The sequence below is a fragment of the Carcharhinus amblyrhynchos genome, chromosome 1 (genome assembly GCF_965287045.1).
Source record: "Carcharhinus amblyrhynchos chromosome 1, sCarAmb.v2.hapA, whole genome shotgun sequence".
NCBI lineage: Eukaryota > Metazoa > Chordata > Chondrichthyes > Carcharhiniformes > Carcharhinidae > Carcharhinus > Carcharhinus amblyrhynchos.
In genome coordinates, this window is record NC_137324.1 from 157,262,297 (window position 1) to 157,276,673 (window position 14,377).

The following is a 14,377-nucleotide window of genomic DNA, read 5'->3' on the forward strand; positions in this document are numbered from 1 at the left end:
TACCTTGGGTCAGAGCCTAATATCAGACCTAATTATAATGCCCTACACTTTTGATGGAACCATATGTAAGCATTGGGGTGAGGACAAAGAAAATAGGATGGAAAAAAGCACAGTACTTTCCACAACCCTTTATTTGGTCTTGGCTACATTTTCCTCATTCCAATCTAGATTTAGTAAAGATCTTCACCATCAAAACAAGTCCAGTCAATGTCCTTTTCCTCCTCATTCTACCTAATTTACTAGAAACCATTCAAGTTCTGAATGACATTTCAAAGTGTTGACGCAGCAATCTGAAAACTAACTCCTTATCCCCTTCTCCCAATGAAGGCAACTAAATCATTCATTGGCATGTGGAAACACCACTCCACTGTCAATTAAGAATGGGTCTTCAGAAGAGTTCATGCCATGAGTGTCACTCCCATACCCAGTCTTACTACAGTAAGTGAAGGCCCTGCAAAATATAGTACAAATCTAATTGCAAAACCAATGTTTCTGCACATCAAGTGGCTATTGCACAGAAAAAAACAAAGCCATGTTCTTTACTTTGCAAAGTTAGTTAGACTTTACTTTGGTTGCCAACTCTAAAAGTTAAGGCTAACTAGAGTTTTAATTAGGTAATACATTAGAGGTCTGTCACTATGAATTCATAAAAACATTTCCAGATAAATTTATGGAACAGAAATTAGAATTCAATCTTGAACACTCTCTCATGCCAAACTCAGTCTTGCCTCTCTCCTTTTTTTTCCACATCTAAAGGAGCTTTGACTCGTAAGGATCTTTTGCCAGCCAAACACCAAACTCGTTTTGTTCGGAACAGGATTATGCAACCGTTTGTAATGATGATCATACTTTAAAAAAATTTCTCTGCTCCAAGGACCAATGAACAAATTATGGAAAGATTTGGCATCTTAAACGCTAATTTGAACGAAGTTGAGGTATGGAGAAAAGAAACAGCTTTCTGAGCAAGATCAAAGCAATATCAAAGTAATAAACAGATAACCAAATGTAAGATGACAGTGTTTCTCCAGTTCACTACCTACCCTTCCCAAATACATCTCGCTTCTCTTCACCCATCTCTACCCCTCACAGCAGTCTCTCTCTCCTATTTCCAGCAGTCTCTCTCCATCACTCTCCCACTCCCTGAAAACCTCTCCTCCTCCCCAAATTTTCCACTGCTAGTGTTCCAACCTCAGCCTGAATGCAGTAATTGTACATTGCTCATCCAATCAGACTGCTTCTCAGGCTCAGTACTGAGCCTATCAGCAGCAAACAGGAGATAAGTTGCTTGTGATTGGTGGAGCAGCTCCTGACAGAATCTTCCACTCTACTTTGCAGCACTCCAGGTCTGCTGGGCAGGAGCAGCATGGCAGGCTAGATTTGGGCTGTAGGCCACGGACTGGACAAGCCTGTTCCACAGCAACACAGCAATTGTAGATTGTTGACTACCTTTCGAATTAATTTTGAGAACTTAAGGAACCCGCCAAAAAGCATAGCAGTTAAAATCCACAATCTAAGCTTTAACAATACTAGGCGCCTTAACAGAAATGGCCACAATTCCAAGCATAAACTCACCAGGCCTCAATGCTTTTTCTAATCCTTCATAATAGGCCCAGTTTTCAGGGTTTCTCTCCAGCAATCGCCTGTACACCTCTGCAGCCTCCTTTAGTCTGTTCAGTTTTAACATCAGTTCTCCTGTTTCAGATCAGAACACATCTTACATCGTAACTGTTATACTCCAAAGTTAACACTGGATGGAACATATTACCCATTGAATATTTTAAAATTACAGACACTTAAATTTGTTGAACTTTGGATGATGGACAAGGTGCCCAATAAATGTTAACATGCAAAACTTCAGAAAAATATGGACTCTAAATGTGCTACTGGAACATGCAGTGTGTGCTTAAAAGCTACTTGTGAACCATGCAATCAAGCTTTAAACTGCACTTGGTGGTTGTGCAGCCAACAGGGACTAAATGCCAAATAACAGAACCTAATTTCTTAATTCAGAATTTGTAAAATTTGTAGATCTCATGAACCCATGAGGTTACAAGGGTTTTGAACTTTGTATTTTTTATTTCCATCCGAAAATTTTTAAAAAGCCATAACATTTTTGATGGCCAGACGAAGAAAGTAGTGCATTTGAAAGCTACAGTTACACAATTGATTGGCTTTACTTGATTAATTGTGTAATTTCATAATTCCTAAAGTAGATGCGAAAGCAGTGGTTCCCAAGCTGAGGTCCATGAAGGGTCTACAAGGCACCTGCAAAGCTGACGGCCACCACGTGACTGGGAAATGCTGGTTTGAACACACAAAATGTATAAATGATACGCAAAATCAAACAGGTCAGAGTAAGACCTCCTGGAGCTTCTGATGCAGATAGGCTGAGGTGAGGCAGGAGACGAATCAGTTGGGAGCTGCATAGCTTAGGCCTAGGGAAAAATAAGGTTTTTGCCTTGGTAAGGGCCATATGCGCGGGCAAGGACACGAGACATGCGAAATGTGCATGAGCAAGAGAGAATGAGAGACAGGCATGCATGTGTATGAGAACATGAAACAGAAGTGTGTGAGAGAACGAGAGATGTGCACGTGAGACAATGAAAGACAGAGACGAGTGTGTTTGTGAGAGAACGAGACCAGAAGACAGCGACACGTGCATATGCGAGACTAGGAACTGTGTGCCCAAGCAAGAGTGATGTGTGTGCATACGTCCAAGGCAGAGAGCTGTGTGCCCGATATTAGAACAGGCTTTCCAGCATCATTCCTCCCATTAAAAATAACAAAGGGTAAAACTTAGATACTTTTAATCAAAGAACAATTCAATTATTCCCAGATTAATACATGCATAGACATAGGTAGAAATCACTCCAATTTGATTTCTGTGTTCGCACCTATTTCAACACAAAAAAAAAGGAGCATCGATATTATGATAGTGGTTGGGGTTCTTCAAAGCTCTCAATAAGTCACTAGGGGTTCCCTGGCTCGAGGAGATTGAGAATATACCCTAATTCTTCCAAAACACAAAAATAATTTAGAAAACAAGTTATTCAACATTAATCTTTAACCAAATTCACCAATTTAAATTTTAGTACTTCCATATTTCTCCCAACACTTAAAACCAAAAGTGGACAGTGTACAAATATTAGTATTCCTACAAATCATAACAAAGAGAAATTTGCTCTACCTTGGCACTCCTCCACAGCCAATTTGTCACAAATTTGTTTTTCATGATTGTCAAGATGCTCCAGAGCCTCTTTATACATCCCTCCTTCCCGCAGCACTTGGTTCTGGTAGAGCAGCAGTTCACTATATTCATAATCAATTTTATCAGGAGAAGCCTATGTACAAAACAAAAGGAATTTGGTCAATTATTTTGCTTAAGGACACATTAAATACATTTTACAACAGTAATTTAAAAAAAAATCAATTCCTGCCCACCCAACCCCATTGTGAAACAGTAATGTTTTTAGTTAGTAAGACTTTAGTGCAAAGTGTTAATGCTTTCTTTTTCTCCCAGAAATTCAATCACAGCCAGTCCTTGCAATATCCCACTCTTTACAGACATAGGTTATAAGTGAGGCAAAGGGGTATGGCGAGAAGTGTAAATATGAGCCTACGTGCTTGACTAGATTTAAATTTTAACTTACCAAATACAGCATTTTCTATCATGCAATCAAATGCAACAACCACAGCTGAATTCTATTCAGCAGCTGAAATCAGATTTTTAAAAATTCTTTGATTTTCCCAAAAAGCCAGAGAAGGTAGTGCACAAGCCCAAAAAGACACATAAACGTACATCAGAAAAAGTACCATGATTTTCCATCTATTAATCTGAACAAGCAGAAAATCAACACTTTAAGGCAAGAATATCAGCTGACCAATAAAGTAAAGTATTATTTGATGCTTACATCCCCAAAGTGCTAAAGGTGCCAGCAGTACTTCAGCTCTCATTCCTTTGACCCCTACCCCAAAACCATTACTATGTTATGCTGCTGATGTCATGTCTAAATAGCACTCTCAAATGCTCCAAGGTCTACCACCTAATCTCAGTGCAACATCAAGTGCTTTCAGCTTCCAACTTTTCTCACCACCCACCTCTTCCCCTAATCAGGAATTCATTCAGAGCTCTCAAATTTACAGAATATACCTTCCCGATGCTCACATATCATTCTCAGTGATCCTAGCTCCTGTTCCAGTGTTCATTATAAACTTGTGCTTCAATGTGGCCAGACCTCAAGGTGTGACTCAGATTATGGGAAAACATCAAAGAACTTCCAAAATCCTATAATCCCACTAGGTCCATTCTGAAGGAAATTAATTTAGTGCCCGTGATTAAACCACCTCCATTAAGATCCCTGTTTTAATGAAAATCTCAATCACGATGTTAGGAGATATTTACCAGCAATGTACCCCCTACTTATATAGTGCATGGCCAATTTGTTGAAGTATGTGGTTGTGTGGGAACTTTCAGGTTGCAGCCACAGGGCTTGGAGAGAACATTGCTTGCTAGTATATTATTTCACATGTGCAATTATTGTGTGTCACATCTTTCACATTATAATTTAGCATAGCTTTACTTATAATGGACTGCCCATGTAAACTTCTCTTGCTCCAATTACACCTTCCTATCAAGTGGTGAAACTGCAGTGCTTTAGTTTTGCACCATACTCTCCCGGTAAAATAAACTATAAAAGGAATCTAAAGAGCCAGGTATTATACATAAAGTAGGAACGAATGTATGAATTACATTGGGAAATAACTGGAACAAAAGATAACCAATCCTAATCCCATTCCAGCTAAAGACTATTCTTGCTGCTGACTTCCTGAAATGCCACACGAGATTGACTAGCATAAAAATATCAAATAGCTGAAAAAAGATCCTACATTAAATTTCTTCTCAAAAATCATAACTTGCATTTATCAAGCACCTTTTATACAGAAATAAACTCCAAAGAGTATCAAAACGTGGATACTAAAACTGAAGGAGGAGATATTAGGAAGGGTGACGGAAAGATTTGGATTTTTAAACGATAAGTCGCTGAGGAAGCTTTAGGAAAGGACTGAACAGTAGGCACAGCAGGAAGAGGCTTACGAGGCTAGAGCCAAGAAGAATTCAGTTGAGACATTGGGAAACAGATCCGTTATAGGTCAGTGAAGCCGGGGTTATAGATGTACCGAACCTAGGTAAGAGGTATGATACATGAGAATGTGGCACAGGCTGAAGTTAACAGCGTAGAGCATGGATGGCTAGCCAGAGGAATACTTGAATAGCTGAGTCTAAAGATGGATGAAACTAGCAACAAAGAGCTGTGCTACTCTGCCTTTCTATCTTCCTTTAAGGTGCTCCTTAAAACTTTGGTCATCAGTCCTAATATTTCAGATGACTTGTCAAAATTTTGATAAAAATCCTATGAAGCGGCTCAATACATTTTACTTCAATAAAGGCTTTATATGAATTCAAGTAATTGTTTGACCAGATATTAGCCACTTCAGTTCTTTTCTGCACCTACAAAATCCTACAGCACTCTTAGCAGATAAATAAAAGTAACTTTTGTTGAGTGAACTTACAAAATCTATAACCACAACCTAAACAAAACTGCATTTCCAAAACCACATCCAGCTATGCACAAATATTGAACTATAAAATTCAAGCCCCACAATTTCATTAAGCACTGAGCTGCTACTACAACATAACACTACGTTAATAAGCCAACATACCAGAATACTCAATTAATAGAAACTTCTTACTAAAGCTGAAATGTACAAAATTTGCAGAAGTGCAATCATATGTCACTTTGCAAATCAAGGGGTAAGAACTGGCATTCCACAGGATTGCTGCTGGAACTTCTGTTGTTCACCCACCACAAATGATTTGGGCTAAGGGACTAGAAGTATAATTTCAAAACGTATGGACAACATCAGATGTTGATGAATAAATAATCTGAAGATTGCAACAAAATACAAAACAACAACAACAACAACCTTGCAGAAAGGGTATACGAATTACAAATAGATACCAGTGAGGTAATAAGCTTTGGTAGCATAACTAAGAAGCCATGCACTTTGGAAATTGAGGCTAAATGAGTTAGACTATGGTAGTGATCTTGAGGTACATTTATCCAGTTTTAGGGCCTTCATTGGCTCCACCACGCCTCTCAACAACCTGTCATTATTTATATGCCAATGGATTCCTAGCCTCTTCTCAATTCCTACTTTGGATTTCTGTCATCAGTGTTCTGATCTTTCTACATTCAGTTTGGCTCTCTCACTTGAATTACCAATCTGACATCTTGTGTATAATTTTTCTGCTTTATCTTACTCCCTATTTTGTCTAGGGTGGGTGCGCTGGCTTTGGTTGCACTTTGTTTCCCCCTTGTGGAATGTACCTCTACTGAACTATCTCCTCTTTAAAGTCGCCCAGTTGATCTTGTACATATTTGTTGCCAACTTTTGATGCCAATTTAAGTGGGACAGATTCATTCTCATTCCACTGAAATTGGTCCTCCTCTAAATCAAGAATTTTTACTTTAGATTACGCTTTGTCTTCTACATTGCTGACGTAAGCTATAGAATACTATGGTCACTGTTCCCCAAATGTCCCCTCTGACACTTGATCCACCTAATTCCCCAGAACTGCCTTCATTATTAGACCAGAAACATATTCATCAAGATAATGTTCCTGAATGCACTGCAGAAACTCTTCCCCACACCGTTCCCCTCCCCATCCCTGCAAGTCTACATGACAATAATGGAAGTCTCTCATTTACACTATTCTACACTTTCTGTACTTCTATAACTTCTTCCTTGCAAAAATGTTCCTCTACACCTTGCTACTATTTGACGATCTGTAGAAAACACTTGTTTAATGATACCTCTATTGTTTCTCAACAATAACCAAAAATAGATTCTCTCCTTTACCTCGCCAAGGCATCTTCTCTTTCCAGCACTATAGCATTTTCTTTAAACAATACTGACATTCCTCCTCCTCCTCCTGTTATTCACTCTCAAACAAAAGAATGGTATACAGTCCTCCAAGGGTTCATAACAGGCCCACTGCTTTTCTTCAATAACCAAGATTTTCCAGATCTCCCTCTATGTGCTACTGTATATTTTCTATGCTGAGAGATTTAGATCTTTTGTGGCTCTCTCCCTTGTTTGACAATGATGTATATGTTCCTTCACTGGTCATAAAGTAAGCACCATCCTACGTATTTTACAGAAGTATTCTAGATTTGCCTGGAAACATGGTCTTTTCACTGTGCAGAAATTTTCTGGATAAATAACAAAGCTGAATTTCTCTGATGGTACCTATTGCAGAACCTTTGATTTCACAGTTCCATACTAATTTCTATGCACATGGACAGCCCAGCTAGTTTATTACATTCAAGTAGTCAATCTTGATTCGACAATTTACAACAAGGAATGGAAGATTTTTTAGTCTTAAGCTTTAAAACCGAGCTACTGCCCACAGGTGGGAGAAGAGACATATTCTCTGTGATGTCAGTGGTGGTCAAAATTTAAAGACCAATATTGGACCAGGTGCAGTCAATGGCTCTCACTCTTCTATCTTGACATTTTGTTCCATGATCTAGTCATATTGATCTACTAGTTTGCAGTCAAGCTTTTAAGCAGAGACCCCAGCACTGTATCAGACCTCCATTTGGGAAAGTCTGAGCAATATCAAAAAAGGAAGACTTATTTATATCAAAGACAGAAAATGCTGGAGAAACTCAGGCCCAACAGCACCTGTGGGGAGCACGAGAGCGAGAACAGAATCTATTTTCTCTCCACACATGCTGTCAGACATGCTGAGTTTCCCCAGCAATTTCTGTTTGTTTCAGATTCCAGCATCCACCGTATTTTGTCTTTACTTCTAACTATATGGTGCTCTTCATGAGCAACATCTCAAAAGCACTTTTACAGCTGATTCAGTACTTTTGTAGTTCAGTCACATAATACAAGATAATTATTAATAGGGGAATTATCAATCATTCCCATCCTGACTGGTACTTGTGGTGTCAGCGTGAGAAATACTTATTGTTGATTGCTAATTTTGATAGAGTTTTTTTTACAAGAGTAATGAAGATTCAGAAAACATTGACTTGGTGATTCTATTAGGCAAAGAATTAATGCAGAGTAAAAATGGGTAGTTTTTGAAAACATTCTGAAGATCAAAGAAGCCATGTTTGCCACTGGTTAAAAACAGGACACCTTAACACACAAAAGCAAATTACACTTCTCTTCCCAATTTACAGACAAAAAGAAACAATTAAGGGGAACAAAAGCAACTGTTAAACCAAGGACTAATTAAATCGACAAGTTGACTGCAGTAATATTGGCAAAAGCATCTTGAAGCTACATTATAAATTAGAGAATTAAGGGTTTTTTCCCTTCTTTCATTGGATCTGAGCATTGCTGCTAAGGCCAACATTTGTTACCCATTCTTATTTCCCCTGGAAATGGTGTTGAGCTAACTTTTTGAACCACTGCAGTTCTGTTGTAGTACTGTCAAGAGGGAGATCCAGGATTTTAACCCCAGAGATAAGGCAGAAACAGTAATATAGCTCCATGGTAGGATAGTTTGGGGCTTGGAAGAGAACTTGTAGGTTTTGGTGTTCTCATGCATGTCCTTTGTGTTGGAGGTCATGGGTTTGAGGAGTGCTGTTAAACAAGGCTTGGCGTATTGCTTCACAGCATATTGTTTATGATGTACACTGCTGCCACCATGTGCCAGTGATGCATCAGGCAGGCTTTATCTGGACAACGTTGAACTGAGTGTTGTTGGACAGGCTTTAGGGAATCAAGAGGTTGCTCATCAATCTCTGACGTGCTTATTGTATGTGGCCAGTCCTGGTCAATGGTTACTGCCAGTATGTTTATGTGGGGGATTCAGTGATGGTAATGTTGAACATTAAGAGATGATTAGATCCTTGCTGGAGATGATCATTGCCTCACATTTGTTTTACAAATCTTACCATTCGCTTTTCAGCCCAAGTCTGAATGTTGCCCAGGTTTTGCTATAAAAGGACAAGATTGCTTTCAGTATTTGGGGAATCATGTATGTTACCAAAAGCTGTGTAATTATCAGTGAACATCCCCACTTTTGGGCTCATGATGGAGGGAAGGTCATTGACAAAGATGGTTGGACCCAGGACACTTCCCTGAAGAACTCACGAAGCAATGCTCTGCAGTAGAAATGACTGACCGCCAACAACCACAACTAACTTCTGGGCTGGATAACACACTAGTGAGTGGCAAGTTTTTCCCCAATCCCCACGAACTTCAATTTTTTTAAGGCTCCTTGACGCCACAATCAAATGCTGCCTTGTTTCCAAGCGAAGTCACACTCATCTCATTCCTGGAATTCAGCTTTTGTCCAGTTTGGACCAAGGCTGTATGGAGCTCTGGAGCTGAGTGGACCCAGCAGAAACCCAAACTGAGCATCCCCGGCAAACTGTTGTTAGGCGCCATTCAATAGCACTGTCAACAACACGTATCACTTTGCTGATAATCGAGTGTAGACCAATGGATTGCTATTGGTTCAACTGAATTTGTTCTGCTTTACGTGGACAGAACATACATGGGTAAATTTCCATTTTGGCAGTGTTGAAACTTCACTGGAACAGTTTGGCTGGGGAGCATGAATACCTCAGGAGTACAAATCTTCAGTACTACTGCCAGGGTGCTGTCAGGGATCTGAATTGAATCAGTTGAAGGACCGGCATTAGTGATGCTGGAGACCTCAAAAGGAGGCCAAGATGTGTCATCTACTCAGCAGTTCAGGCTGAAAGTAGTGCAGAATGCTTCAGCCTGGTCTTTTGCACTTTAAACGGTCACTGAAAGATGCCTTGGGAACCTTAATGAATCTGTGCAAAGAACAGTAGCAGAGTTGTGTGATTACTTCAAATCAGTCTTCAACCCTCAGATCATGCTCAAATGATTGCATAATAAAGTTTAGCAACACAGAGGTCGTAGGGGATTTGATAGTCTGGGGAACAGTACGATATTCCAATTACCACCAACATAATTCCACTGCTGAGTGATGCCTCTTTGATATCAGGGGTAAAAGAAACCATTGAATGATTGCATAACACTAGCAGAATACCAGAAGTCATGGTAAATATTGGAAATAATATAGGTAGAAATGGTTAATGCCATACAAATTCAACAGCCAGGGAGAAAATGCAAGAGTTGGGTCTCCAAGTATCTCTGGATTATCCCCATAATCATACGTTAGTGTGTATTGGAGTAGTATGCTAAGGCAAGTAAAACTGGCTGGAAAAATAGTGCAGGAGGGAGGGATTCAGATTAAGGCACTATGGATTTTTAAGAACAGTTTGCATCGCAGCAGGGATAGAACCGACATCCATACAGGATACTTAGTTAATGGTATGGGGCGAGTTGAAAACCAACTTGGGAAGGGACAGAGTATCAGGACAAACTATGAGAGAAGAGATACAAGATGCAGAGAACTGGAAGAGACAAACAGCATTAGAATAAAGTGTAGTTCAAAAATATGAGGGATCAAATGATGGGGAAAATGAGAGGCAGATTAAGATAGATTTGGAGTGCATGTGGATAAATGCACAGATCATGGTAATTAAGGTTGGCAAGATGCAAGCACAACAGGTTTATGACAATGGAGACACAAACATAGAGACGTATGGACACTTAATATTCCCGGCTGCAACATCATCAGGGAATACAGGGAAGGAACCAAAGTTGCAAGGTAGTATTCATCAAATTCTATCAAACTATGTTACAGCCATGAAGCAAACTATAGCATACCTGCTGAGTCTTTCTGAATTCTTCTAGAATCTTTGAAGCCATGTCATAATCTTCCAGTAAATGGTATGCAATAGCATAGCCAATCCATGAGGCTCGCTGCGCAGGGCGAAGCTGAAGTAACTGGTACCTCGTTTCCTGAAATATGTTGAACACATGAGGACCTGTGGCTTGTTAACATCAAATCAAATAAAACTGAAGCTTAAAGGAAACGATTGAAGTCAAAAAAATTTATAGCATGATAGACACAGGATGGTGTATAGTTTCGTTCTATGTTTTAGGGTAGCAGTAGATACAAGTGCAGCTATAAACACACTAATAAATGTTATCAACCTGAAACAATTAACAGTTTCTCTGTCACAGATGATGTCCAACTTGCTGACTATTTTCAGTACATTTCAGATTTGCAATAATCACAACATTTTACTTTTTGCCCTGAAACTACATGTCCATGTCAAGTGCTTACGTTCAGCATGTTGTAGATGTAAGAACAGCAAGAAATGTTACAATAAAAAAAACATTTGAACGCAGCGCAATTGAAAGAAACATTTTTCATCAATCATGTCATTTGGATCAAGCAACATAATCCAATTATCTGAATTTTGGAGAGAAGTCGTGATTAAACGTTTTGTGATGCACTTCGAGCTATTCCACGAAGCGGCCACAAATTTACTATTTTGCAAAGGCCAGTTTATTTTTTTTAAACCAGCAGAAAGAAGCAACAGGTTTGTGCAAAGAGTATTAACAGTGATTCTGTTGCGAGGTAGAATGCTTGGTCAAAATGAAAAATACGGGAGGGGTTGGGGGCAATCTCCCAGTGGAGGCCACTTAGCCAGCTTCCCACTGGGTGCCATGGCCTCCGAGTGCCAGATTTCTTGCACCATCAGTTACGCACCAGAAATCAGCAGGGAGCTATATAAATTATGCCAATGGGGATTAGTATATCATTAGCGGGCCCGGCACAAACAGTGACCCAAGCCAGGAATCGAACCCGAGTCCCTAACAGTGAGACAGCAGTGCTAACCACTGTGACACGGTAGTTAACAGTGCCCTCAAAATGTCATTACTTATACTTCTGTCCCCATGGCTTTCCCTCCTTGCCAGAACCACTCATGTTCCCCATGCTGCGACTTCCCATCCACTACCCTCTGTATTCTGCGATTTCCACCAACTCCAGCAAGATCTCAACACCGAACACACTCTTTCCTCCCCGATCCCAGAAGCTACCTGAAGGGAGCCTTTCCCTTTGGAACATTCTCTACCCACTCCTCTATCACACCTACCACCTCAACATCTTTGCACAGCACCTTCCCATGCAATTGTACAAGTCTCATGAATGAGATAGGTGGGATACATATAAAGCGCCAATAGTTACTCAAGTCATGTTGGAAACCGGTTTAGAATCGGAGTCTCAGGCACGTATGACAAAGTGAAAATTTCAATTGTAGGTCAAAATCAAATCAGCTTTTGTCAGTGAAAACTTCTCCTCAGACTTAGTACAAGGTGGGTTAGCGTCTTTTCACAAATTCTGGAAGTTTGAATCAGAAAAGTAGGCATCTTCCTAAGAATAGCAAATCAGTGATTAAGTTTGATTTGTGATTAATGAAAAACAAGAAAAGTGTTCCGATTGTGCACAATTCACACAAGTGCTGAATTTTAGGGCGGATGAAGCCCATCCCATTTTACATGCCCTTCCCTTGTAGGAAATACCCCCGCCAAAAATATGTAAAATTCGGCCTCTTTAACTTTATCCACTCTGGAGGAAGTGTAAAGCACCCTTGTGGTTATTTGCAAGTTTACATATAAGACAAAACTGAACTAACATCAGTAACTGGCAGCCATATTCTCGAGTAATTTTGTATCAGCAACTTTAGATACAATTTTAGACATATTAAATTTGTTTCAACTGGTTCACAAAATGGTGAGCTAGCCAAAATTAAAAAGCATGTTTTATTTTGATTAGTCATTCAAAACCAGCATTAACTGCCCTTGAGAAGGCTGTGGTGAACCACCTTCTTGAACCATTGCTGTCATGTGGTGTAGACACACTCATTGCTGTTAGGAAACAAGTTCCAGGATTTTAATGCAGCCAAGTTCAAGATATTTGTGCAGGATTGCATGCTATTCATGATTTGTGTATCTTTCTGCACATCTTCCTTGAAGGTATGTAAAGGTAAGAAGGACTTTTTTTTTTAAATACCTACATATCACATCAATGAATACATTGGTACAACTAACTGTTTTAATGAACACCACACAAGGTGGTATTTTTGGATTTTAGAGCTATTATACATACTCGAGTATAGTCAATCTCAAAAGTTAACCCTCTTTTCACCAACAAGTCCAAAGTCTGTACTCAACATGTGGATGTTGCTGAAAATCAAACCCACCCTCATACAAACCCATTCATTAGTAGAATAGCATACCATGGAAAGTAACTGTTCTGCTCAGTTCAGTGTCTGAACATGTTCGCAAGTGCTGGCAAGGTTACCACAATGCTACCTTCCCACCAATCCCACCCTCTGATATGGCCCAGAGTAAATGTGCAAAGACAGGAAAGCCTAGCATGTGGCCACAGTTAGAAAATATATGAATGGACTCTTAATTTCTACTGGATCAATCCAAATCTTCACCCTGAGGCGAGCGAGAAATTTAGGCGTTGCACATTTTAAACTAGCTCTGGATGACGCACAAGATTTATGAAGAGAAACCATTTTAAACTGCAACAAAAGTCAACGATTTCACGGCATCTTCCAACAGTAGTTTATAATAAAACTTCCAACAAAAGAATGGACATGGATTTGGCCTATACTGGTAACAAGGGTGAGACTGCCACGAATTTTGACATGCCAGCCACATTGTGAGCAAGTTGAAGTGTCAGTGAAGACAGCTGGCCATGAAAAAGAAAAAGGTTATGACTTCTAAATAAAAATTCAAGGATATAGATATTTTTAGGTTCCTTTTTCACTACTTTTGGGGTGGTTTGGGTTGGAGTTAGCAGGAACCATTTCCAGTCAGGCAACTCTGCAGTAGCAACTATGCCGTAGCAAAATGGCAGAGGAAAGTGAAATTCAACTCCTCAAAATATTATCCGTCTAGAAGTCAAACCCCTACTTTTTGGCTAAAAATTTGATCTTAAGTATACACGGTTACACAACGTCATAGGCTCTTGTCCCAGACAGGAATTTACAAGTCAGTACACTTGAATGTGAATTCTGTTCAAGGAAAACCACATTCAGAGCGCAAATTTCACTCGAACAATCCCTCACAAATCAGAAGCACTCACCCTGTAGCCCTCAAGGTCACGCATCTGAATCTGTAGAAGGGAAAGATCTCTCAAAATCTGAAGATTGTCTTTGTCCCATTTTAGAGCATTCCGGTAGCATTTGATGGCTTCATCATATTTCTTGTCAGATCTCTGAAGGAGACCATACACATGCCAACCTAGATTTATTGTCAAGAAAAACAGCACCTGCAATTTTCACAAGTTCCTAGTTGCGAAAGTTCCATACCTTATGTGGATCAATGTAAATTTGATCTGAATGTAATTTTTCTTTGGTGTCTCAAGCTTTACGACTTAACTTTTTCA

General features: G+C 39.6%; 1 protein-coding gene across 1 annotated transcript in view; it reads right to left on the reverse strand.

Moving 5' to 3' along the window:
* naa15a (N-alpha-acetyltransferase 15, NatA auxiliary subunit a) overlaps positions 1 to 14,377 on the reverse strand; it is an 84,934-nt gene that overhangs the window by 35,330 nt on the left and 35,227 nt on the right. Inside the window, exons 4-7 of the mRNA XM_080194357.1 lie at positions 14,075 to 14,232; positions 10,792 to 10,926; positions 3,188 to 3,341; positions 1,573 to 1,692 (exon numbers count right to left, since the gene is read on the reverse strand). Of these exons, the coding sequence (XP_080050483.1) occupies positions 1,573 to 1,692; positions 3,188 to 3,341; positions 10,792 to 10,926; positions 14,075 to 14,232 (567 nt within the window). The remainder of the gene's footprint in view (positions 1 to 1,572; positions 1,693 to 3,187; positions 3,342 to 10,791; positions 10,927 to 14,074; positions 14,233 to 14,377) is intronic.